The sequence below is a fragment of the Phodopus roborovskii genome, unplaced genomic scaffold (genome assembly GCF_943737965.1).
Source record: "Phodopus roborovskii unplaced genomic scaffold, PHOROB, whole genome shotgun sequence".
Classification (NCBI taxonomy): Eukaryota; Metazoa; Chordata; class Mammalia; order Rodentia; family Cricetidae; genus Phodopus; species Phodopus roborovskii.
The window spans coordinates 22,658,331-22,684,952 of NW_026125397.1; the positions used below are offsets into that span (position 1 = coordinate 22,658,331).

Here is a 26,622-nt window from a genome sequence, read left to right on the forward strand (position 1 = left end):
AGAGAAATACAGCTTTATAGGCCAGGGAGATGGCCCAGCAGGTAAGGCCCGGGAACCCAGTCCAGTCCCCAGTAGATAAGATCCAGATCCGGGAACCCAGTCCAGTCCCCAGTAGATAAGATCCAGATCCGGGAACCCAGTCCAGTCCCCAGTAGATAAGATCCAGATCCGGGAACCCAGTCCAGTCCCCAGTAGATAAGATCCAGATCCGGGAACCCAGTCTGGTCCCCACAGAAAGCTGAGTGTGGCAGCAATACTTTTAAAAGAGTGGGAGGGAAGCAGCCAGGCAGGAGGGTCACCAGCCAGCTGTCAGCCGAGTCAGCTGGCTTCAGGCTCAATGAGAGACTGCCATCTCAGAGCAATTGAAGAAGACACCAGCAGCAACCTTTGGCTTCTATAGACATGCGTGCATGCGCATGCACACGCGCACACACACACACAGGCATGCATATCTGAACACACATGCCTTCTACACCCGTGCACACACACAGATTTACTAATAATGATTAATTATAGCAGCTCAAGTCAAGATTGGAAGGAGCACATTAGAAATCCCACTCCAAATCAACACGATGTGCAGATGGTATTTGTAGGTGAATTGTTGCTTCGAGTGTATTAAACAGTGGTGTGACATTTACCTCATAATGCAGAGGGTCCCAATCACTTGTGCGTCACTTGTAAGACAGAGAATAATAATAACAGTAACAGTAATAATAATGACCCTGACCAATAATGACCCTGACTAGCCCTGAAACAGAAGTCCAAGTAGTAGTATCTTCCTTGTGAATAATTACAGACTCTTGTGGTATTGTTAGATTCCGATGTATAATGAACTAGGCACCTGCACCAAAACAAGCTAATACTAACTTGCTTTGCAGCTTGCTTCATTAGGGCAGCATCACCTGAATAAAACTGGGCTTGTCCCAATTTGCAGCAAGATGCATGGACTCCCCTGTTGACATTCTGACGTCACCTGAAATCTATGGTAGCCTCTCTTTTCCTTAATTTAATTCAGTTTTAAGTAACTTGATGAAGGTAAACCTATGCTAGCTACAAGCACTTAATTTTTCTTCACCCTTTTGGATGGAGCCTTTCCCGCATTGGGGGACTGTCTGTACTGAGGAGCCATTGGGTGATTTTTTTTTTTAAATGATGAAATGTCTCCATCTAGTGGAAGTTCAGAGCAGTAAAGATTGTCACTATTAAAATGAAGGTAGTATTTCCAAAGACTTTTTCTTAAACACTCATAATGGTTAGCATAACTTTCATATATACATTTAGATGCTAAGCTTAGGCAAGATGCTAGACTTAGGCAAGAAATTGAAACCATGCAAACTTAAAATGTTACCTTTTATTTTTTTTTAACTCCTGTAGTGCTAGGGTTAGGAACTGGGGCACCCTAGGCAAGCACTTTGCAACAGACTACCCCCAGTCCCAAGTCACTACTACAAGGGAGAGGGACACAAGTCCAGATTGTAGCTGCTGTAGATGTCCATGTACTCGGAAAATGACAGGAAAATAAAGTCTTTAATGTATATAAATATTTCAAACAAGATTGTGAACGTAATATGGCTATAATTAAAGAGCTTTCTGGGTAGGGGAACTACAATACCCCTCTTGTGGTGGATCTGTTTGTCTAACAGGGTTTTTAGAAGGAAGACTAAGACACTAAGGAATATGTTTGTTCAAGACAGGGTCTCACCATGTTGCGTGGCTAGCCTGGAACTCACTGTGTAGACCAGGCTGGCTTTGAACTCACAGAGATCACCTGCCTCTGCTTTCCAGGTACTGGGATTAAATGTGTGCTCTATCAAACCTAGCCAAGGAATAAGTTTTGTTTGAAACCCTCAGAACTAGAAAGACAGCTCAGGAGTTAAGGGCATGTGCTGTTCTAGTAGGGCTAAGTTTGGTCCCCAGCACACACCAGGCAGCTTACACCATCAGGAGTCAGAGGGCTCTGGCCGCCAGAGGCACCTCAAGTCACATGCATATAACTGCATACAGACACACTCATGCCTACGCACAATGTTTTAAAAGGATAAATCTTTTAAAAAATAAACAAGCAAAGCCCTTATTTCCTGCGAACTGGTCCATCATCCTATAGCCACACCCACTGGGACTAGTCTCCGTTTTATTCTGAGGCTTTCTAAACCTCCGCCTGACTCAATGTTCCGTGGTAACCCTGCTCAGAAATTTCATCTGCAGAACCTGAAAATACTCCAGCTTAACAGGAGGCTAGATGGTCTCTACACAGTGTAGTCAGATTAGAGAGAATGTTCCCCCAGCCCTATGCCGGTATATTTTTTCCTTGGCTGAGAGTATCAATCAGCCCAGCCAAAGGTGTTTTGTTTTGTTTTGTTTTTTAACTCTTACTCCAAGGACTAAGGGACGACAAGGAGGTGATGGGTCTGTAGTGGTCTGAGACTGAGGCCTTGGGGTGCGGGAGGGGGGGCAGCCCTGCCCACCCACCACACTCCTGCCCTCGTTGGCCGAGTCACAGCCACACTGCACACATCCCACCTGCTGTCCCCACATTGTTAATGGGAGGGATGCACACTCCATCCTTGCTCCTTGGGGCACAACACCCTGCGTGGGTCCCAGCACACGGACACCTGTCTTCTGTACTGTGACTTTAAACTGAGGGCTGAAAGTGCCCTCCTGCCTCACACGCTGTGAGCACTTTGCTGCCATGCCTCAGAATTCACTGCCCTCTGAGTTTCCTGCTCCTGTCATCCATCTGTGCACCAGCTCGCCCTCCCTCAGAATCAGGCTAATGCTATGAAGGTCGATAGCAACCCCAATTGCAGGTGTCAGAGAAGAGCCTGTCATTCCACCTGCAGAAAGCATGCGTTCCCACTTTCTTAAGAGCAAGCGAGATGGATACACTGAGCCGGCATCCATCCCTCTCTGCGCCTCCTAACACGCTTCCCTCCCCTAAACAGTCTGCAGTTTTCCCAAAGTAAGCCAAGGCTGCTTACTCACCTAACACACCTCATCCAACTTTGCCCCCTCCCCAGAAGAATGCTTTTCCTGCCAGTGCACCCCCATGGAGCCCTGCGTGAGAAAGTGTTTGTTTTAGGATCTCTAGCCTTGACCACTGGACCACTGCTGACTCTGCTGCATCATTTCCCCAGAAGGCAGGAGGCAGCCCTGGCTTCAGCTCGGGTTGGTCTGGGTTGTAAGACATTGGGCCTCCCTCGGGCCTGTGTTAGTTTGCAGAAGCAGAGCAGGACTGCAGGAATTGCACGGCAGAAGGACTGATTACTGCATCAAATCTGACTGCAGAGTGCTGGATGGATGGCGCAATCATGGCTCTCTCTCTTCTTTCTTTGCAGGGAAGGAGACTGGTGGGAAGCCCGCTCCTTGACAACGGGGGAAACTGGTTACATTCCGAGCAATTATGTGGCTCCGGTTGACTCTATCCAGGCAGAAGAGTATGTCTGTAGTTGTTTTCTCTAACTACCTGCTTTTAAAAGTTAATTGTCACAATAAAATGCCAGTGACATGGCACAGGAGAGAGAAGACATTGACCAGGGATTGTGGGTTGAGGGGCTACAATGCTGCTGCTGTGCTCACATTTCTGTAGGTCTCTGGGATACACTGTTATTAACTCCATATTTTCTTGTGAGCCTGTCCATTTTCTTATTTAGAAGGTTTATATGAGCACCCTAAATGAAAACCCAATAATTTGCTCTAGATTAAAAACTAATGTGGTGAGACTCCAACTGTAGCGCGTATGATTGAGAGCTCACGGTGCACCTTTAGTCCGCTCCCTGGGCACCGGGGAGGCAAGTAATTACTAAAGATTAAGCAAGGAGTCTTCTCCCCGATAATCAGAAATATTGAGAGCCCTGAAAAGGCATGCCTTTTGGCCCCAGGTAGAAGTATTTCCCATGCAGCAAGCCCCACAACTTGCTGATACTGCAGCTGTGGGTTTCAAGTGATGCCTCCCTTTGAGGTCTGGGTTGCTTTCGTGGCTGGTGGAGCCTGACTAGCAGTTACTTGGCCCTGCTCTCCCGCTGGAGGCAGGTTAGGGAAAGTGGGGGACTTCCGGGCTGTCAGCCGATGAGTGGCTGGCCATTGTCCCTTCTATCAGAGACACTGGCTGGCAAGAGGAAAGGGGGTGAGGATGTCCCCAGCTCAGGGACTTGGCCTCTGCCCCAGCCCTGGGACTTGACTTTCTAGAATGGGAGAGGAAGGGAGCTGTGCACCACCTGCAGCTCTCGTGTGTAACTGGCTGTGGATTTGTTGAGGCACAGCAGGGAGGCTTAGACCATCATCCTAGCCGCATCCCCGGCTGGTCAGCGTCTCCGCGATTCCTGTGTGTGTCCTTTACTAAGGAGATCTGTTTCTGCTTGTCTGGCATTCAGTGGTTTTGAGCTGTTTTTTCTCCCCCTTTTCATTAATGTGTTTCATTATATATTTGTATTTGTGCTGAACATCTGTTTTTAGGACAGATTAATAAATATCTCCAATGTCTTTCAGAATTTAACTCACTACAGAGTAGCATTACTTCGATTTAACTGCAAACCCATTGACTTCATATTAAATTCACATTTCTAATGCTAAGGGTTTCTAATATTTGGGAGTTTTCAAGATTAGGGTAGTTTTTTTTAATAAAGCCCCCTTTTGCCCCTGCTTTGCACAGCATCTTAACTGAGTTATTGGTGCAATCCAAGCAAGGCATTTCTCACAGATAATTGGTGTCATATCCTTTAGACCAACTATCACTAAACTAGGATTGTGGGAAATCTTGGTCCATCTCCAAGTCCCCGGAGAGCTAGTGTGTGGGGACTTTCCTTCAGTGAAATTCTTTCCCTCACAGAAGGACTGAGCTTATTAGCTACGTGATTTTGTAAACAGCAAGCTTTCATAGTTAAACATCCTAAAATTTTCTCCTACACACAGATTCCAGAATTGCTCCAAAACTCTTCCTTGGGATTTTAGTGTGCTTAACTAACTGCTCGTGTACCACCCAGTGCCAAAATGTAAACCAATTGCCAGCCATTGGCTGGGGCTCCACAGGACAGACAGGTGGGAGGCAAAAGACACAGGAAGACCTTGGGGCCACTTGGGAGGCGCTTTCTACCACAGCACAAAAGAGCCAGCACTTTGTTGCAAGGGAATGTTGAAATGTGTACCCACCGACTCACTTTCCTGGACCTGCTCGTTAACTGTGTGCAGAGCTCAGATATGCAGTAAGCTGTCTCTACAGCTGTGTGTCAGTCAGAGCAGTCCTGCTGCAGATCACAGGCCAGGTGCTGGCTAACTGCTTGTCGATAACGCGAGCCCTCCCACCTGCCAAGTGGAATAAGACAACCAAAACGGGCTTCCAAGGACAACAGTGATCTCAATTCTCATAGGCAGAGCCTGAGTAGAAATGTTATCCATCTTTCTTCTTTATCCATCCTGAGTGAGTTTCTAGAAAATAATGCTTGATTAATGAGCTGTCTCTATACTAGGGCTGCGTCTTGGTAGTTCCCAGGAGTTGTAATTATGCTCAGAAATCACGGGTCTTCTCGCTAAGCTGTGGAAGTATCTCCTGCAGTTGGCATTTCAGACAAGGTGGCAGATTTCTCTTTCTGTGCATTTACACGTGTATATTCCTGTCACCCTAGAGGGAAGGAAAATAACCCATGATTCAAATCTGATTTTTTTTTTAAAAAAAAAAGAATGAAAGAGATGGAGAGAGGGAAGACTCGGGAATAGATGGGAAAAGGGACTGAATGAAGCAGGGGAAACCCAGTTGTGGGCAGTGGACTACACTGGGGAGAGGGGACCTGTGGAGGGAGAGCTGCCTTTGCTCAGTACAGGTGGCTTTATTCTCTTTCCCCCTCTCTCCCTCTAAGGTGGTACTTTGGAAAACTTGGCAGAAAAGATGCCGAGAGGCAGCTCCTGTCCTTTGGAAACCCAAGAGGTACCTTTCTTATCCGCGAGAGCGAAACCACCAAAGGTAAGATAAGGAGCGGACAGGGCTGCCTGTCACTAAAATCTGTGGGTCAGTCCGCGGGATTGGAAGGCTCCGCTGTGACGCACCAGGGCCTTAACTGGCACAGGCCCCCTGGCCTGAAGCAGTCTGCTCTGCCTCTCCCCTGAAGACTCTGGAACATGGACAATTCCAGAAGCCCAGGGCTCCCGGGGAGACTCTAGAAGCATTCCTGCCTCCGACTGGAACTTCGAGAGTGCCAGTGACCCTGCAGGAAGGGTGTTTGGCTTTTCTTCCCTTTCATTCTATTTTGTGTTGTTAGTGGAGGACTTTTCATTTCCCTTTCCTTTGTTTAATAACTGGTTAGAGCCCATGGGAGGCGGCAGGTCAAAGGGCAGGGAAGGCTGTCTCTGGCTCCATGTGCCATACTCTGGGAACCTGTCCCCGTGAAGTGTCCACCAGCAGAGCTCTGGAGCTTCCTTTTAGAGGAGCAGTGTTCCATTTCTTTTGTTCCCCCCCCCCCCCCCCGTTCCTCCATCGTCTCTCCCCTCCCGTCCCTGCCTCTCAGGTACCCGTAGGAAGTGAAATCAGGAGCCAAGCTCACCTAGAGTCCCTGTACTGCTCTTGAACTTGCCCAGTCTGGGCTGTGTTATGCAACACAAGGAACTGGGGGGGGGGGGAAACTTTAGAAAAATAGCTGGGAAGTTTAGTTCCAAGAGCAAAGTCATTTGGTTGTTAACATCTTCTGACATGGACAGGACAGCAAGAGATGTCATTATCCTGTGACAGTGGACATGGTGTGTGTGTGTGTAAGTGTGCAAGCATGTGTGTGCATGCATGTAAGTGTGTCCTTTTGGTAATTATTAGAATAGTCAAATAAATGAGACCTACAAAACAGACTGGCAACCAGAGAAGACCACATTGCTGATGCTTCACGTATTTACCAGGTGCCTACTCACTTTCCATCCGTGATTGGGATGATATGAAAGGGGACCATGTCAAACATTATAAAATTCGCAAACTTGATAATGGTGGATACTATATCACAACCCGGGCCCAGTTTGAAAGTCTTCAGCAGCTTGTACAGCACTACTCAGGTAACCTTAACCCTAACTACCCTCAGCGTTTGGAAATTGGAAGGAGTGGGTGGGCCCAGAGCGGGGAAGGGACAAGGCCACACGGTGGACAGTCCTTTGCTGTGCACCCTGACATCAGAATTGACCCTGGGGCTGCACCGCTGATGTGTTCTAACCACAGATAATACCACCCTCGGGTGTTTTTCAGGAGCTCCCCCAAGTAGAAGGCAAAAGTTCAAATCTCAAAAGTTGTTTCTGTTTTTATTTTCATAATAAAAACCCTGGCATGTTCTTTTCCTGCTGCCTTCATGTAAAGCAGAGCCATGAAAGGCAGGAGCGGCACCTGGGCAGGCTCACATGGAACATCACTTGCCCTGCAGGGAGTCGCACACGCGTTCCCGCATCTCATGAGCATCTGTCTGCAGAAGTAAATCTGCATTCAGTTCTCCAAGTGCTGCTTCCCACCCAGGCCTACGCGTGTGTGGCAACAGCTGTCGGCTACCTTTATTGTGACGGGGTTTTTTGTTGTTGTTCTTTTTTTTTTTTTTTTTTTTTTTTTTGAGACAGGGTCTCACTGTAGGCCTGGTGACCTCAAACTCAAGAGATCCACCTGCCTCTGCCTCCTGGTGCTGAAATTAAAGGTGTGCGCCATCACACCCAGGTGTTGTAATGACTTTAAACAAAGATTATACTGTCTTCACACCTAATGATATTATTTTTTGCTCTAGGCGATTTTAATTATTGGATATGTGTATATGTATGTGCAGTTTATTTAAATCTGTAGCTTTATGTGCAATTGTTTAATACGCTGTGCTTGCTTTCCTTGGTTAACAAGTGTGTCCCACTATGAAATGCATGCATACAAGACCACCTCCTTTTTTTCTCTTTTCCCAGATAAGGTCTCACTTGCAGCCCTAGGTAACCCAGTATTCACTGTGTAGCCCAAGGTGACCTTTCAGAGTTATAGCAATCCTCCTGGGTCAGCCTCCTGAATGTCGGGATTACAGATGTAGGAGCCACACCCTGCTATTTTACTCTACCATTGAACAATAGTTGCGCTATTTTTAGCACACAAAAAGATGTAGTCTTGTAAAAAAAATAACAAGAAGAAATGCCTACGAGTTGATTCTGGCCATTGATGAGCAATTGAAAAAATTAACAGTACCTGAGCAGCCAATGATTCAGGCATTAGCTCTCTCACTTTATGTGGATTCTAATGAAATGTTGCAAGAAATGGAGCAGAAAATCTCCCTGAGCTTCAGAGATATACACAAAACGCCTGCATGTTATAAGGATTCTTCAAACGCTGAAATATATTTCATTACAGGCAAACATCAGCAGGATCCCCAGGGTTTGGATCATTTGAAAATAGTGTGCCGGAAAGGGCACCTTAATAACATCATAAAGCCGGAAGGAGAGAGCGGATATGAAGAACAATAGGCGTTTTTTAATCTCAGGGAAAAAATCTATCTTGAGTTAGATTTGTTTTTATATTGGCTTTTCCTCTTTGCTCTCTCTTTCTTGCACACAGAATGCCTTTGAAATACTGACACATAAATAATTTCCTGCCTAGACATCTCAGAACTGCATTCCATTGAAAAGAAAAGTGGAAAAAAAAAAAAAAAAAAAAAAAAAAAAGCTAAGAGTTCCCAGAAAAGAGGCAGCCACGTCTGTGCTTTGGATCTGAGGGCTCCAAGGGACATGGGGGCTCTGTCCACCTGTCAGTCCAGGCTGTGTGCGGCTTCCATCCGTCCCTGAGTATTTACTCCTTGCCTACATTTAGTCATCCTCTCCTTACCTTTGCTAGATTCTCACAGGTAAATTCTTTTCACAAAGGAAGGAGTAACTGCCGAGTAACCTGAGCAGTGGCTGCTGTTCCCTCACCTTTCACGCTGTTGAGGCTCTGTGAATGCTAATTTCCATTAGTTCTTTGAACCCAGACTCCTAAATTGTACATAGGAAGCTGTTTAAATGGTTATGTTCTTGCTTTTGTTTGTTTTAAGTGGAAAATTGCCCCCCCCCAAAAAAAACAGGACTGATAGAACAGAATCAGAAGGACAAAGCCATCCCTAAGGAAAATATGTCGTGTTTCCCCGGCTGCCAGGTGTACACTTGAGTCACCTTTTAAACACATTTGTACCAGCGAGATTCCTTCAACCCCTAGGCCGTCCAGATCTCAGAAGGGAAAGGGGCAGTCACAGGTTTTATTCTTACTAATGCACTTTTTGAAATTAGCAAGGGCATTTTCTGAATCCCAGAATATGTATGCCAGTCCGTTAGATTGCGGTGCACAGAAGCCACAGCAGTCTGCACCTGTGTGCATGGGGCTCGCCCAGTGGACGAGCAGAGGCCACATCTGCAATGCCTTCATCCACCTCCAGGGAATGTGTTTGCTTAGCTTGTGTTGCTTAGATCGTCTACAGCCTGTGCACACTGTTGTTCATGTTCTGTTCTTCTCTCCCCCGCCGCTGCCCCGCTTCAGAAAGAGCCGCAGGCCTCTGCTGCCGCCTAGTAGTCCCCTGTCACAAAGGGATGCCAAGGCTTACCGATCTGTCTGTCAAAACCAAAGATGTCTGGGAAATCCCTCGAGAATCCCTGCAGTTGATCAAGAGACTGGGAAATGGGCAGTTTGGGGAAGTATGGATGGGTATGCTGAGACTCAATCTCTCTCTTATTAGCTTCCCCGTGTGGGAAACCCCAACATCAAAGATGGAAGGTGAGAATAAAGACTTCTGAGTTATGACCAGGAAAGCAGACAGCTTGAATTGCTCAATTTTCATTTTTATTCTAAGAAATTTGGGATTTCTCAAAAGATAGAAATGAACAAGGGTGACAGATGGCCCGGGTTGTGCTAAAGCTGGCAACCAGCCTTCGTGGTGTGTCACTCTTTGTTGCCAGCTGCAGATAGGTATCCGCTGAGAGTCGCCCTCAGGGCAAGTCACCTTCCATCTTTCCTAGTACATGCATGATTATGGATTATAAGGACTGTGTTTTCTTTATTAATTCCCTTTCCTATAGAGAAAGCTGATGGTTTGTGTTTTAACTTAACTGTGATTTCATCAAGCTGCACCCCACAAACTTCGGGATTGTCTAAGGATGCTTGGGAAGTTGCACGTGACTCGTTGTTTCTGGAGAAGAAACTGGGGCAGGGGTGTTTCGCTGAAGTGTGGCTTGGTAAGGCAGAGGGCACATTCTGTTGGGCTGCATCTCAAAGCCAATGGAAAGGACAGTTCTGAACAGAGGTGCATATGTGACCACTGAGACGAAGACCCTTGACCTCTGTAACTAGGCGGGCGTCAAGCCCGGGTTTGCAGAATGTGGTGGCACTTGCTGTTTTCATCTGTCCTATTTCGTGTGGCTCACAAAAGCACCTGCAGACAGGAAGCCAGCACGCTGCAAACGCGGGGCTTCACCTTCCTGTGAAATGGGATGGTAAGATGCTGCGTGGGGGCAGCTCTGAACCCTTGCTGGGAGATTCAGCAGAAATACGGGGCCTGTTTAACACCTCTGAGCCTCAGTTCCTCATCTGTAAAACCAAAGTCATAGGTACTTCACTGGATTATTTTGAGGATTATATCAGACATGTTTGAAATCCCTTGTAGATCTTAGGTCCATGCATACCTTTGGTTGTCAGTAATGCGGACTGCACTGGGCCCTTAGGATAGCGTTTATAACCCTGTGGGTCAGATGCAACTTGGCTTACAGACAATCCATAGACTTAGATCACTCCCAAAACATCTGCCCGTGAAATAACAACAAAGTGTATTGGAGTCTCCCTTCCTGCAAGGAGTCCAAAAGGCTATACAGGTACATGTGGTCTTCAGGGATACTCCACAGTAAGAAAATTCATGGGATCAGAATGCTTGAAGCACAGCAGGTACCATGCAGAAACATAAACAGATGCACATATGGATGGTGGAATTACACAGACGTGCATGTATGTGTGTTAGCTGTTTCCCATTAGGCATATCATGATAGTGAATCCTCATTAATGTATCCATCCCTGCCTAGACTTTGTATCAAGTATAAAAATCTGCTTATATAACTTACTTCTCATGATCTACCCAATTTTTAATTGAAGTTATTAAGTTGCAAGTCCTAAGGAGGAATTGGATGCTATAGGAAATTTTATCTTCAAACACTTGAAACTATCAACTTTAACTCATCATTACACAGAGCACCAAGGTGTTGATTCCCATGAAACAGAAGAGTTGGGATAGAAGCCTAGACCAATCTGCTAAGAGAGGAAGACCGCACACTGCTTACATTGGAACACATTAACAGTTAAATCACGGAGGCCGCTTAAACGTTGTCAAAGTTCCCATTTACACTGAGTGGCAGATATTTTCTGAGCTCATTGAACTCTTTAAGCCCCTGGTTCTTTCAAAGGTTTTTCCCCTCTGTAGGATGCATGTTGTAATTGTATGTTTTAACAGAATAATAGAATGCTTCAATATACAGGCTCCTTAGATCTGAAAGTCAGATTACATAAGAGCAAATCTTGGTTTCAACCTATATTCTCTCTCAGGTTGTAAGCAATATAATCTAAATTATCAGAGTTTTATTTTCCCTTTAAGAAATTATCCTTCAGAGTCATCAGATAGAAATGAAGTAAGCCAGAGATGAAAAGCTAGTCCATTGCTGTACTCTACAGATGAACTAATTGGTAGAGGCCACACAGCAGGCCTCACCTTTGGGTCAGCTAGATTTTTACAGAAGTATTTAGACAAAGCACGTTTAGATATTTAAATACTTCCCTTCTTGCCTCAGTGCTGCTTAGTTTTGCAGCCCACCGGCTAGAAGCCATTGTTCTTGTGGCTGACTCTTCAGAGCCTGAGGGATTGCCTTACCTGGGGAGGCACGGGCAAGGAGATGCTCTGTCCCTTACCTGTGCTCGCGGGCACACTTAGCACAGCTGCTGAAGGACTCAGTCAGGTAACTCATCCGTGCAGACGTTGACAGCTAGAACTGGTTCCCACGCACCCTCCATGCGTGGCCATGTTTTTACGGGGCACACCCTCTAAGATGAAATTTAATCTGATTTCTTCCAATCTTTCCCCATTACCTAAGGGACAGCTATTGGATACCCAGGACAACTCTAAATTCATAAGAGCCCAAAGCTTTTTGATGTAAATTCACAATTATATGGATGACCGTAAAAAGAGTGATGTATATTAAAAGGGGAAAGCTGGCCAATTATTGAACAACTATAAGTAAACCCATTTTTTTTTTCTGTTGACATACATGACAGAGTCCTTTGCAGTTAATTGTTTTTGCTTGTAAGAACCGTTTAAGACCTTTAAAACTTAGAGTCTGAGTCTATGCGCATCGCTGCTGGGCTGACTTACCGCTGTGGGATGTTTGTAGGCACCTGGAATGGGAACACCAAAGTGGCCATCAAGACTCTTAAGCCAGGCACAATGTCCCCAGAGTCCTTCCTGGAGGAAGCGCAGATCATGAAGAAGCTGAAACACGACAAGCTGGTGCAGCTCTACGCAGTGGTGTCCGAGGAGCCCATTTACATCGTCACAGAATACATGAGTAAAGGTTAGGCAGCACCCTCCTCCCCTCCCCCTCCCCTCCCTCCTCCCCCTCCTTTCCGTCCCCATCCTCCCCTCCCTCCCCCTCCTTTCCCTCCCCATCCTCCCCTCTCTCCCCCTCCCTTCCCTCCCCTCCTCTCCCTCCTCCCACTTTGCCCCTCCTCCCTCTTCCTCTCCCTTTCTCCCTTCCTCTTCCTCTCCCTCCCTCCCCCTCCTCTCCCCCCCTTCTCACCCCTTCTGTTCAGAGACAGAAACAGGGCTGTCCCCTTATTTAGGCTCCAGTTTCAGCATGGGCCAGGGATTTCCCATGAGAAAGTGCCGGCTGTGCTCACTCAGGACACTTAGGAAGGGGGAACATTGAGCTTGCCCCCCCCCCTTGAGTAGTATGGTATCTTTTGCCTGGTACACATCAGGAATGTTCCTCTGCATGATTAAAACATCCATTTTCTACCAGAGCGAATGGGGAAGGCTATGAAACCTGCTGCCATTTTGAATCAGTGGCTTCTGTTAAATTTTCCTTTTTAGGAATAATGATCAATAGCAGCCAGTCGCTGGGTTAGTTCAGGCTCCAGGGCAATGTTTACCCCCAGTTCCCTCTTTAAATGTCAGGTGAAGAAATGGCATGCAGTTGTCCCCTCCCTCCCCTCCCTGAACACTCATGTGTTGGTGCATACGTGTGCATGTGTGCGTCATTATAATCAAACCAGCATTGTTGGGGATGAAGCCAGAGAGCACTTTGTTTTGGAAAAATAAATGAGCCAAACAAGAAACAGCCTTAAAAGGCCATGCATTGTGCATTAGAAGACACTAGTGCAATTTTTCTTCTCTATGTACTTTCTTTTAAAATATAATTGGAATTTTTTTTTTCCTGGCAGATTGTTTGCCCTTTGTATCCAGGGTTATTTTGTAAATAGCTTTGTGATTAAAGCATTAAAAAAAAAGGGGGGGGAACCCACTGGCGGCCATCATGTGCCCCCAGCTCCTGCAAATGATTATCTCCGCCTTGGTGTCAATTCTGGGCCTCCTCTCCCAGCTTGCAAGCCTGGCTCTGAGGCTCTGGCTGTTGGCTGTCTGTCTCAGATGTCTGAGGCAGAGGTCTAAATAGGAAGCTCTGTGTCCCACATCCCTCAGACGCTGCGTTCACAGCCTAACCCTGAACATAGGTCAGCGCTGGACCCCCTTGTATCGCAGGACCTGTGGCAATGCAGGGGTCTGGATGTGACTCCAGCGTCCCTGTGCAGTCGATGGAGCCTGAGAGTGTGCACTTGCAGCAAATTCCTTGGCGGCGCCGTGCTGCTGGACCACTCGGTCCAGCCTCAGTGTACCCAGCTGGGCGGTCTTCCTCCCACCACCCCTCTGCAGGCAGGGACTATGGTTCCATCCCTGACATACTTCCCCTTGTGACAGAAAAGGGGATGACCTTCATTTCTTCTAGTTTACCGAACACTTTGTCTTTAGAAACAAAATAATCGCTGTATTTTCAGATGCTAAAACTTGCTTCTTAAAACACAGAATTTGTTTCTGTTTTTTTTATACAAACCTTTCTTTTTCCGTCAAAGGCATTGTCGTACTCAGCTACATTGTACTTAAGGAAATCAGATGCAGCTCACACGGAACTTTTGTCTGTCTGAGTAAACAAACTAAAACGGCTTCATGTTTCATTCATAGGAAGTTTGCTTGACTTCTTAAAAGACGGTGAAGGGAGAGCCCTGAAGTTGCCAAATCTTGTCGACATGGCTGCACAGGTATGCCATGGGGCAGCGTGATTCCGGCCGCGGCTGTGCCCACATGGACACGTGGAGGGCTGGGGTGTAACCATTGCGCTTCCTTCCCTGGGTCTCTGCAGGTTGCTGCAGGAATGGCTTACATCGAGCGCATGAATTACATCCACAGAGATCTGCGGTCAGCAAACATCCTAGTGGGGAATGGACTGATTTGCAAGATTGCCGACTTCGGATTGGCCCGCTTGATTGAAGACAACGAGTACACAGCAAGACAAGGTGGGAGACTCCGTGACCAGGCACAGCCCTCCCTCCTTCCCTCCATTTCCTCCCGCTGCCCCCCGCCCCCCCCCCCGATCTGGCAAGAGTATGACGTTTCTCAGCTGGGGGACTCTTAGGCCCAGGAGGCGGGTACAGCTCTGGTTTGGTGAGCAGGCAGCTACTCCCATGGTCTGCCTGCCTTTCTGGAAGTATCCAGGTCCACAGTGCCCTGCTTTGGAGAAAGAAGGCTCGGGGGGGGGGGGGGGCGTCAGCCATGCCCCAGCAGAAAGTGGGTGATACCCCAAGGTGAGCCTTTAATACCAGCCTTGTACGAAGGCACAGCAGGGCTTCAGAAACCTGAGCGAGAGCCTGGGACGATGCCTCAGGGCTGTAATATCAGGGCAGCCAAGGTTTGGAAGGCAGCTGGGGGTGGGTAGCACCAACGTGAGGGCGCCTCCTAGTGGAGAGTCCACAGAGGCTAACGGAGGCTAATCCTGGCCTGACTCTGGAGCCACCTTCCAGGACCCCACCAGGCCAGCCTGGGACCAAGGCCTGGATGACGGCCTGGAGTCAGAGCAAAGCAGTGACAGGAAAGAGATGGTCAGGAGGACCTGGCTGGTGGCAGGCAGTTCCCGGAAAAGCCCTGTTTTCTTTGTGTGCTCCCACCCAACCCCTAAAAACTTCAGACAGTCCTTGTGTGAAGCACATACCGAGCCAGAAGCCAGGAAGGAATTTCCAAGGGTGGTTCTGCCTTGCTGGTTGTTCACATGTCCGGGTGTGGGACTAACGGATGGACTAGCGACTGTGGCAGCTTCTGTGTCTTTTAATGCCTGGGGGCTCAGCAGAGGGTGAGTTTATTGGGGATAGTAACCAAAGCCTGGTCACCTGAGCCAGGCTGAGCAGGAGCTGGACTGTATCACAGGATGCTGCTTTCTACAGTTTCAGAATGGGTAATAATAGCCGTTCCCCTCGTTTCTAGAACCTTCTTTCCTAGTTCCCTTTCTTGTTTTGTCTTTTGTTGTTGTTGTTGTTTTTAATGCCAATTCTTTCCTTCGTTTCTTTGACTCAGAACAGAAATGTGATGAGTAATAAGGGAAAATGTCAAACCGAGCTCCTGCCCGCTTACAGATACTATCCAAATGCTCTGTCACATGTTGGGCAAACAGCTCATCTATTTGAATTCCTCCAACATGTGTCATTTCTTGTCCTAGAGTCTGATGCCCACGCAACAAGCCTCCTTGTGGGATCGTGTGGGGTGTGGGCATGTGCGTGTATACACCCGGTGTTGGGGGACACAAAAGCAGGTTATACCTACCTCTAGGTGAGAGGGTTGCAAACATGATTCTGGCCAAGAGGGTCTGAGTGGTGTGAGCAGAGCCCTGGCCCAGGGGTGAGCAGGTGAAGGTGATAGCCTGGATGTTTGCCATAGAAACGGCTCCCTGAGTATTTGACTTGGGAAATGGCCCCAGTAGAAGCAGAAGCCGCCTCCTGTGTGTGAGAGGGCACGGCAAGACTGTTGTCTCCCTTTTAACCAGACTTTGGACTCTGTGGTCTGTGGTTATCACCCTTGATCCACCCATAAGTGAGAAGGTGGCAGTGGCAGGCCCGGGACGCAGCAGAGCTAACACAGGTACTGTTGCCAGGGCCTGGGTATGCAGGAGATGCGCCATCCATTGGGGCGCTGGCACCTTTCGTGTGCGCCTTTGCACCGGAACCCGTCCGGGCCCTCTCAGACGCCCATGCAGCCTTCTTCCTGCCTCCCATCAGGGCCACCTTTCCGCCACCCCTGCACCCCCAACGCCCTTCCCCCGCCCCATCAAGTCTCGGCCAGTCTGAACTCCTGCCTTGGGACTAGTCTTAATCCTTTGTTCAGCATTTCCTTGACTTTATTTCCCAACAGAAGACTCCTTCCTCCCTCTTTAGAACATCATTTCTTCTTTCTTCCCTTTATTAAACTAAACACTGGGAAGCAATGAGTAAGAATCAGATGAACGGGAATATGGAAGGCTGTGTGGGCAGTCCATGCTGTCTTGAAGCAGAGAACAAGGGAAGGCCAGGGCATTTGTGGAACTGCCTGGCTTGGAAGGGGCGGGAAGTGGACACAGGATGTTAGCAGAATCATTCATATGAAGTCACAAGGCTTGCAAGTGGAAGGAAGACGTGGATTTAAAAATAGAGCAGGCATGCTCTTGAGCTATGTATGCCCACTCTCTCACCAAGACAGTGAATCAGAAAGCAGCATAAAAAGGGAGACACTCAGTCATAAGTCCTATTTCCCCTTTATTTAATGGGAAAGGCCTTAAGGGACAACCTCTGGAACCCATGTGTTGGGACTAGAGAGAGGTTTCGTTTTCCAGCCTTGGGTAGCCCAGCTGTTCCTACAATTCCTCCGTTGGGTCTGCCCCGCCCTGGCCTTTCCACTAGATAGAGAGGTCCAGTGTGTATTTGCCAGTGTGCTGTGCAGATGGCATGTGTGCTGCATGCCAGTGTTGCTGCCGGGGATTAATCAGCTCCTCCAGACAGCTGGTCCATGTGCCTAATAATATTTGCAAGCCGGGTTTTACGTCGCCCCCAGGCCACAGCCATGCTGCATGTTGACTATGGAAATGGAGGCAGTTCTGAAGCATGTGCCAAATGGAGCTATTTTAGGACTGTGAATGACAATTGTTTGCAAAACAGTTGTGAGTTTCCCATCTCAGGGTGCTCTGAAATGTCTGTCACCACACACAGACACACCAGGCAGCAAGGTATGACAGCACAGGGCACAAACACCTCAGAGTCTTTCATGTGACATTGCCTCCTACAAGCTCACGCTCGCCCCCTGCCTGTGCTGGGCTGTGAACAGAAGCATGCTGTCAGAGAGGCTCAAGACCAGGCCCAGCACCTATGAAAGTAATCCCCCACTGACCAAATTCTAGAAGCAGCTGGACTCGTTCTGGACTCCTCATAATTACGTGGACATCTCACAATCACAGCCAGTTCCTGTTTAGTTATAAGCGCGGCACCAAATTCCGTCCATCTGGACTCGCCTAAATACACCTTGTTTATGAACGGAACTTGGCTAACAGCTGTGAAGACGCCCAGGCCAAAGCAAAGGCTTGTGCCTGTGTAGCCTCAGCTACTCCTGGGGCTCGGGAGGGAAGGGCTCTTCCGCCCAGGAATTTGAGACTGGCCAGCGAGGAAGAAAGGATGGCGGGGGGGGGGGGGGGATTGCGGAACCCTGAGAGCACTTAAGGACAGTGGGCTGGCGTGTCCAGGAGCACAGTGGCATCAGGGTCGGGCGGTGAAGGCCAGCGACGCCTGGCGCCGAGCTGGGGCCCTGGGCAAGCAGTCTTCCTCTTGCGTGGGCTGTTGCCATCTCTAAGTGGAGCTGCATCTCAGCTGCTGGGTGCTGTTGTGGTTCGGCCCAGCCCCAGCTCCCAGGGACTGCTCAGTGTTGCTACTGCTGCTGTTTTGTCCTCCTCAGGACAAGGCTGCGGAGAATAAAGGAGTTACCTTGCAGGAAAAGGAAAGAGTGGCCAAAGGCCACCCCGGGCGGGTGGCCGTGTGGTTACCGTCTTGGTTAGGGTAGAGCTAGCAGCAGCAGCAGCGTTGAGAGGGCTTCTGGGAGGCTGCAGAGAGGGATAGGAACCTGCGCTGGGATTTGCTGCAATTGAGGTATCCGTGCCGGTGCAGTTAAACCCAGAGAGGCCAGCTGGGGGGTCCTCACCCGCGCCAATGCCACAGCTAGGGCCTCTAGCTCTCTCCCTCTCTCTCCCTCTCTCTTTCTCTCTCCTCCCTCCCCCCTCATACACACACACACACACACACACACACACTCACACACTCACACGCACACACCTTCACACGCCTTGGCTTCCACCTTCCCCAGGGCTCTGCTGACAGCACCTCCCTATCCCTGTCCCCAGGATCCTTCCAGAAGTCAGCACAGCCCCCACCTGGGCCCAGGGCAGGGAGACTGCTGGCTGTCCCCTTGCAGCACACCTCTCTCTCCCCCGTCACAGCCCCTGGGCCATCTGTTCCTTGTCAGGGAAAATGAGAATGGTTCAGATTCTCCACAGACTTCGTCTTTCTTCCTGAGCGCTCAAGCTGCTGAGGGCTGGCTGATGCTGACTTGAACCTAGCACACTTAGAGAGACCTGGCTTGTGTTTAGCAATGACTTGCTCTTGTGAACTACTACTACTACTACTACTATTATTATTATTTTAATTTACATTATCCAGTAAAATGAAAGAATCTGGTATGCAGCTGAGTATGTTTTGCATGTGTGCATAGCCTTGAAACTCCCTCACAGAGGAAGGCAGACCTGTGAAGACTTTCATTCCTCTACCCCCTCCCCCAGAGGACTCTGTTTTCTCTCTGTCGCTGCAGATTCATTCTGCCTGTAAGGGAAGTCCATGCATGTAACTCCAGAGCCCTTTTTTCCAGTAATCTCCCACTTCTAAGGGCAGCATCATGTAGCCATGGCATACTGTTTGGTCCTGACACTGTCCCTTCCTGTGACAGTCCTTTGCTTCTCACAGCACACTAATATTCCACTGAGCACACACCCACGGCTGACACCTCACTGTGCTGGCTCTGTTACAGATGAAGCAACACACCCTCTGGTCTCCCCCCGCATTTGCCCTGTTGGAACGGCTGGCCATGGCAGGCATACATTGACAATGGCAGTTACTGCCTCACAGAGCAGTAGCTCAGATTTGAAGGGCACTGCAGTTACGTCACTGACCTGGGTTGGAAGCCAGGACCCCTAGGATTAAACCACCTCTGTCACAGACAAGCAGGATACCCTCAAGCAAACCAGCTTTTGAGCCTCCTTTTATCCTCTGTAAAATAGTTTATAATAGTAACTACCTCACATGAGCAGTGTGAGAAGGAAGTAAGCAAGCAGTATATAAAAATGCTTTTGAGGGTGGTAAAATATAAAGAATCGTTTGTATAACCTTAACTTTTTGTGATTGACATGTTTTCCATAGAAAGGGTTTTTATTAAAAAATATTTTAAAGAGGAATGCTTTAAACAGTAATTAATAAAAGAAAGGAACTTGTAACACACACACACACACATACACAAATGATGGATGGATTTTGTGTGTGTGAATACATATACATCATCATTTACAGCCTAGATAATTCTATTTTGTCAGGAAAACCAGCATTGTGGTTCTATTCGCTGTCCCACAGGACCCTCTGTCCAGAACTCAACTGCAATTCAGCGAGCCTTTGCTGTTCCATTACTTACACAGACCTTCCTTCATTTTTTTTTTCTACCATTAGGAACTATCCGTGGCTGGTCTTGATGGCGCATACCTTTAATCCCAGCACTGGGAAGACAGAAGCAGGCAGAATTCTTTGAGTTTGAGGCCAGCCTGGTCCACATAGTGAATTCCAGGACAGCCAGGACTAAGTAGAGAGATTGTCTCATTGCGTGTGTGTGTGTTTTGTTTGTGTGTGTATGTATACACATGTATACATACATATGTAAACAGTGTGCTCAGCAGCTTCACATGTCAGCACCTGTGCACATGGGTGCTTATATTCATGGACCCTGGGTAGCAGTTCCTCTGAACATCACAGGCCTCGCTGCCCCTCTACGGGGATGCCGGCCTGAAGCCTGGAATGTAGTCCTCGTGGGCACAGAGCACATAGTAAGTGTCACTGTTTGTGTGTAGCAATGGGAATAGCTGTGGTCACTGCCCTTCAGCTCACTTTTCCTTGAATATTGTGCTGCTCTGCAAGCCATGTGCACAGGGCTTCCAGGAACTTGAGTGCTGTAATTGCTGCAAAAACCCCCAGAGAGGGCCACTGTTGGGTTGGTGTTGGCTCCACACTGAGCTTGTCTTTGGGAGTGGCGGGAGCTGCTGAGCTGGACGGGCCTGTGCTCTGCTGCTAGCTCTGCCCTCGTCCCCATCGTCCCCTTCTCTGTGCCCTCACCTGTGAGCCCCCTGCCAGGCGGCTGTGGTGGTAGGAAGGACAGACGCTGTCTGCTGTCATTACTTTTCATTCTCCCCATGCCCCTCCCTTCCTCTGCTTCCTCTCTCTCCCTGCTTCACTCCAAAAGGTGGGAAGCCTGAGCTGACCAAGAAGTCACATTATGTAGCATGAGAACTGGCATCCCTGTTGAGCGGCTCTGGAACCTGGGATGTTCTCCTGAGCCAATCTTCTGAAAACCGGTAGGCGTGTCAGCAAGTCTGGGAATAGATGTGGCGTACCCACCACGAAGGACATGGTGCAGTGGGCAGTAGCATTTACACAGTGGTTGTGCAGATGGCCCTGTAGATGTGAGTAACCATACTCAGGATGCCCACACATAAGTGATACACACCTCCCATGCTGCACTGGGCCTGCCTCTGCCACCGCCTCCTTACAAGGCCCCTCCCATATTTGAGTCAGCATGAGGAGCAGGAGCATGGAGTGTCTCTGTAGGTTTGGTAGTTGGTTGTTTTGTTCTAAAACAGTAACCAGATGATCACCTAGAAAGCAGATGTCAACACCGTGTCATCTCAGGATCTTTGACTTATGAACAAAACAAGAACATTTAAAACTTTGGGGAGACCATTGGTTTGTGTATTAAGTAGGAGAAGAAAAATGTGTCTGTTCAAATACTCCCAGTATTGAGAATTTAAATTGAATAGATTATTGTCTGGAGTAAAATCCACATATAAATTAGACTACAAAGAATTCATAATTGTTACAGTTTTCATGTTCATTATTTCACGTTAAGAATTGTTGCTGCATAAATTAACACATTCTTTCTTGGAGAACATATTTTAGAAAGATTTGTTACTTTAATAACTCTTTGTGTATTAGAAATCCCAGATGCCCATGCTAATTAAATATAATCAGATTTTGGATTCGAAAGGCACAGTAGCCATTTAGCACAAACAAGCAGGCAGCGAGGCTGACAAACACAGCCAGGAAGGAGCGGTCTCTGTTTCTTTCAGATCTTCAGATCCACAGTGCAGAACTGTGAATTCAGCTCCTGTCCTCCCTTTGTTACAGTGACGGGGGATCATTAGACCCAGTGCTCCCACCTCCCAGCTCAAGGGCTCCTGTAGAATTATTAATCAGCTGCTCGAGAGGCCCCTGTAATGCAGTGGCAGATCAAGGCTGATCTCACCATGAGGTGCCCCCCTCCGCTCGCTCCAGCGTATGAATTTCTCGTTCTCTGTCAACACCACCATTCCCACAGCGTGCGCTGTGACCTGAACAGCAAATGTCAGGTGGGGAGGGACAGAGCCCCGCTAGTGTTGAATTTAAGCTAATGCTGTCCTTGCTAGAGAAGTGGACCATCTTTTAACAAAAAGCAAACCTCTTCCCGATGCAAGCCATTGTTTCCAGTACCAAGGCACAAAACTCTCTCCGGCAGAGCCGTGAAAAACCGCAGTGAAATGACCAGGCCACACCACACCCCAAGCCCACGTGGGCAGTGTATCATCCCCAGAGCTGCCAGAGGCCAAGAGCTGGTCCTGATGAGCAGGACTGAGCCAAGCTGCCTGCATGAGCCCTTCCCGGGCAGAGTCTGGCACACCTCTGTCAGCAGGCAGAAGTCACCTTCATTTGTATTCTGCCTCCTCAGTCTCTAGGCTTCCTACACGGGGGGCAGGCGTTCCTGGGAGGGTCTGCTTTGTTTATCTGCCGAAGCTTCAACCCAGATTAGTAGTCAGGGGAGCAGGTCAGATGCTGGGCAGTGGAAATGAACTGTTGGAAGCATCCTTCCCTCCTAGCAAGGATGCGTGGAGAGCCAGATGAAATGCAAGGAAAGGACTTTAAATCACCCTTTTCCGCCCGGTCCCTTTCAAGATTAAAAGCGCTTTAGGAGTGGGGGAGAACTGATTTCTGCCACTTACATCCTTGGACAGCTCTCTGAGTTGGCCCAGAGAATGCAGATGTGTCTGATGCCAGCACAGGTTACCAGAGCCCGCTCCCTGAGCGCCTCCCTCTAGCTGCCCAGCCCACCGGTAGTCCTGCTTTGTGCTTGCCAGGCCAGCTCCCTCTCCTTTGTGCCGCTTTGGGCAGAGCTGCCTGGCAGCGTTTGTGAATGGTCAGGAGCAGTCCTCTGTCTGTGCAGCACACGTTTCTTGGTAACCATCAGTGAGGAAGCAGATGGTCACCCTCTGTGATTTTAAAGTGTGTAAATAGGAACTACAGGCTGCCATCAAACATCAGAAATGTCTTCTGGCTCCCTTGTTGTGCTCTGCTGGCAGAAGGAACCTTATTTGCATCATCTGGATAACCAGGGCAGGCAGGACACATGCAAACCAGCCTGTTCCTCCTCACTGAAGGAGGGTGCCTGGCCCAGCACACAGGTCTCCGTTGGGACCAACGGCATAGCCGCTGTCAGATGGAAAGCAGGGGACTGTTTATAAAGCAGCCTGAAGTTGTGCCTGTTTTCTATTTATCCCTTCTTCCTGGGCTGCTTTCTAGACTCACAACCAAACCCTAGCATGATGATCCTGTCTCAGGCTTTATCCCCAAACCAGTGCTGTTCACAGCCCAGCCCAGTGTGGCCTGGTGTGGCCCAGGCCTCTCTGAGGGTGGCTAAATCTGTCTGTGCTCTGCTGCATTCTTAACCCAGTGATGGCTCTGCCAAGATCTCTCTCTCTCTATCCCTGCTCACTATTCAGCTCCCCTGGGAGCTTGCTCACCATTTCAGCCTAAACATTTCTTCCGTGAATTTGTCCCAACCAGACCTTGGATCTGTGCCTAGTTAATCAGCCCACAGCGTTGCAGTATGTTGCCCAACTTCTGGCCCCTGCCTTTCTTGGATTTACCCCTTCCTTCCTCTAACAACATGCCTGGTAAGACAGTGCTCTTCCTTAATCCTCATGACCATGTCAGATCCCCTACCCACTGGCATGTTGAGATTTCAAATATAATAATAATAATAATAATAATAATAATAATAATAATAATATCCTGATCCATTATGCCCCTGGATTTCTATTTGTATTTATTCCAAAAATATGATGCATGACTCTTTCTAATGTAAAGTGGACATTTTAGCAGCGTATGTTACTGGGGTAACTGGAAACACCCCATTTATTACTTCAGAGGCATTTGGGAAATTTGAACCTCACCCCTTGGCCCGGTATGAGAATTATGAGTTTTTCTCTGCCAAGCTTCCCCAGGTTTGAAATCATTGCTGCGTTTGAATCACTAGAGCGTTCCAGGTCGGGTCAGCTTTGCTTGAGGTCCTAACAGGATGTCCTGGCCGCCTCTCTTGCCCCGTAAGCCGTGTAGTCAGCTTCCTGTTACTGGCATGCTTTAGGATCCCTCTTCTTCTCCAGGATGGCTTTACAGTCAGTGCTACTCATGACTTAATGTCGTACGTGATCATTACAGAGGCTTTGGTGGTCCTCTGGCTCCTCCTCCTTGGGGCCACGGTCTGTGGGGTCGGTGTGGCACCCTTTGGTCCACACTGGCTGTCCTCCCTCCTCCGCTGGGACGGAATCCCTGCCTGAGGCGGTGCGGTGGAACAGAGGCAGCCAGCGCTCGGCTGCACCTGCCATGTGATGGCCCCTCAGGGAAGGTCGAGGCCACACTGCATCCCTGCCACTGTCCCTGCCATTCCCATTCCCAACACATTTCTCCACTTCCTGCATCTCCTGGGCCTTCATCTTCAAGCCAGTACCACACCTCAGCTCTCTGCGGGTTTAGCCGAGGAGCCGCGTTCCTTCAGCTGTCTAGAAACCTCCGAAGGAGGTGCCCTGCTCCTGGTGACCTCAGAGTGCCTCACTCTGTGCTTGGGGACACCGTGGACACCCAGGAAATCCTCAGTGGTTGAGGGAGGAGTGAGGTGATCCTCTTCCCTAGTTTCTAGGGTCGATGGTGCTGAGGGCTTTCGTCAGGACAGCTCAGTGCCTTCTACATCCATCCACACACAGGGTTAGCTGCATTTCCTTCACTCTTAGCTGTGAAGAAATCCTCCACACACTCTGCTGAGTCTCTTATACCTACTGCCATCCCAAGTTAAGGACAAGAAACTGACTTGGACGGAAAAGCCCGAGCCCACATCTGCCTAACTCTGGAGCGTTTTTCTTTCCTCCCATTAAAGTGAATCTGTGACAGTTTCACTACTTCCCATTGAAGTCCCTTTCTGAACGAATGGCCGCTTTTGCCCTTCGGAGAAAGGTGCTCAGTCCCAGCTCAGCCCACAGTCACTCCAGAACACGATCAGTTTCCTGGCGCTTGTTTTTACTCCCTTGCAAAAGGCTGATTCCAAACAAAAGGCGCCTTTAAGTATGTGTGTGAACATTTAAAATGCCACTGTCGCCGTCTTGATGTATAGGAAGCAATCAAGTCAAGATCCAGTTCTGTCTGAGGCAGAAACTTACTGGCTGACCACGACCGTGCCCGGGAGGTGGCATGGGCGGGCCATCCTGGTAGCAGTCTGGCCAGGCTTTGGGTTTCTCTTAAAGCTGAGAGCCCTGAGTCAGGTAGGCTGAGAGTATTGTGAGAATGAGTTCATTCCCGGCATGAGTCAGCAGGGAAACGCTGAAGTCACATTGTCAGGTCTTTCTGTGTTTGGTCTTACAAGTCCCAGTCTCAGAAGGTGGCGTCTTTGGCCCTGGGCTGTTGGGTGAATCACTGTTCACATTGGGCTTCTTTCCAGTTGCCACATCTGTTGAGCAGCTGTGGTTTAACAGGGTTAGTGAAAGTACTGTGTACATAGCTACACCAGCCCTGGAAGATCTGAAGGGTGCTAAGAGGAGCTACACACACCTACCGAGGTGTGTATCTTAAGGTTTTCTGACTCGGGAGCCTCGTGCTAAGAGCTACACGGTGTCTTAGGTTTTCTGACTCTGGAGCCAGTCTCCTTTTGACCAGATCCCATTTTCCTCCTTTACACTTATTGCTCAGCATGGTGTTCTCCCGGCTGGAGAACAGAAATGTTATTTACACATGTAAGTCACATGTTAGACATGTGGCACCCTTAGCAAGTGCCCATTATGAGTTCAGTGGTGCTGGGCTCCCATAATATCCAGCATCACATTGTTGCTTCTTACCGGGCTCATCAGAGAAGACTTCAGGAAGGGTGGAGAGAGATGCAGATGCTGTCACTAGACAAGTAGAAGGAAAGATAGCATGTCAAACAAGCTAAAGCAGCAGAAGGAAGTGTAATCATGCCAGGTGTGGGGTCCCCGTTACAGGCAGGAAAAGCAAAGGGAGCTAGGTTAACTGTTGTTTGCAGTGGGAAGACCTGGGGTTGGATCCATGTGTGGCTCCCTGGAAACCAGATGGCAGATTTTGACTTAATTCAGTAGGGACCCCCCCCCCCCCGTGTGGTTGAAGAAGGTGGAACAGGAAGCTGCAGTTTAAAAGGATTAATTGGGAGGGCCCTCAGCTGAGGCTAGGTACCAGGGCAGAAGACTTAGCAGACATGATGACTGGAGTCTGGCTTACGCCAGAGAGGGTGATTCTGAGAGACATGTCACACAGCCAAGCAAGACATTAGGATCAAAAGCAAGGTGGTGGATTAGATCTAGAAAAAGCAAGGAGGGGAATGTCCCAGATAATCTGAATTTTCTGCCCTGAAGCCAGCAACATAGTAATCAACACCCAGAAAGTGGGTAGTGGAAAACAAAACAGAAACAGTTCTGTTTGTGTCAGAATTGCAAAGTAAGAATTAACTTATAACGCAGCCTACTTTAGTGAGCTCTTAGGATCTCACATGTTCTAAGATAGTACAGCGAACAGTAAACATAGCTTACAGTTGCTGTGTTTAGGTAAAGCCAGGGCAGCCTACAAGCCTTGTCCAGTAGATACTTGAAAATAAATAACCAAGGATTCAAATGAGAAGCATCTGAATGTACCCACCCCTCCCACAGACAGCAGGATCACGAGTAACAAAAGAGGAATATTTCCAAAGGGTTGGCGGAGAGAGGAGAGTCCGGACACCGAGGCTCTGCGACACGTGGTTAGAGGGAGATGGGGGGGGGGGCATTGGAGACAAGACAGAGACAGGAAGGAAGCAGTGTTTGCTGCTCACCTGTGGGGAAACTCCAGGCCTGCTTATGGCGGGCGGGAAGCAGGACACCTCAGCGGTGGTAAGGTGTGGGTGGGGATTGTGCTTCTTACACACAAATTCGGGCAAT

General features: G+C 48.6%; 1 protein-coding gene across 3 annotated transcripts in view; it reads left to right on the forward strand.

Moving 5' to 3' along the window:
- Fyn (FYN proto-oncogene, Src family tyrosine kinase) overlaps nt 1–26,622 on the forward strand; it is a 177,915-nt gene that overhangs the window by 136,350 nt on the left and 14,943 nt on the right. For 2 of the 3 annotated variants that reach the window (XM_051175548.1, XM_051175547.1), the window contains 7 exons: nt 3,336–3,434; nt 5,850–5,953; nt 6,874–7,023; nt 9,485–9,649; nt 12,370–12,549; nt 14,211–14,287; nt 14,389–14,542. In XM_051175548.1, the coding sequence (XP_051031505.1) occupies nt 3,336–3,434; nt 5,850–5,953; nt 6,874–7,023; nt 9,485–9,649; nt 12,370–12,549; nt 14,211–14,287; nt 14,389–14,542 (929 nt within the window). Of the gene's footprint in view, nt 1–3,335; nt 3,435–5,849; nt 5,954–6,873; nt 7,024–9,484; nt 9,650–10,020; nt 10,177–12,369; nt 12,550–14,210; nt 14,288–14,388; nt 14,543–26,622 lie in introns of all 3 variants that reach the window. The other variant, XM_051175549.1, reaches the window with a different exon arrangement.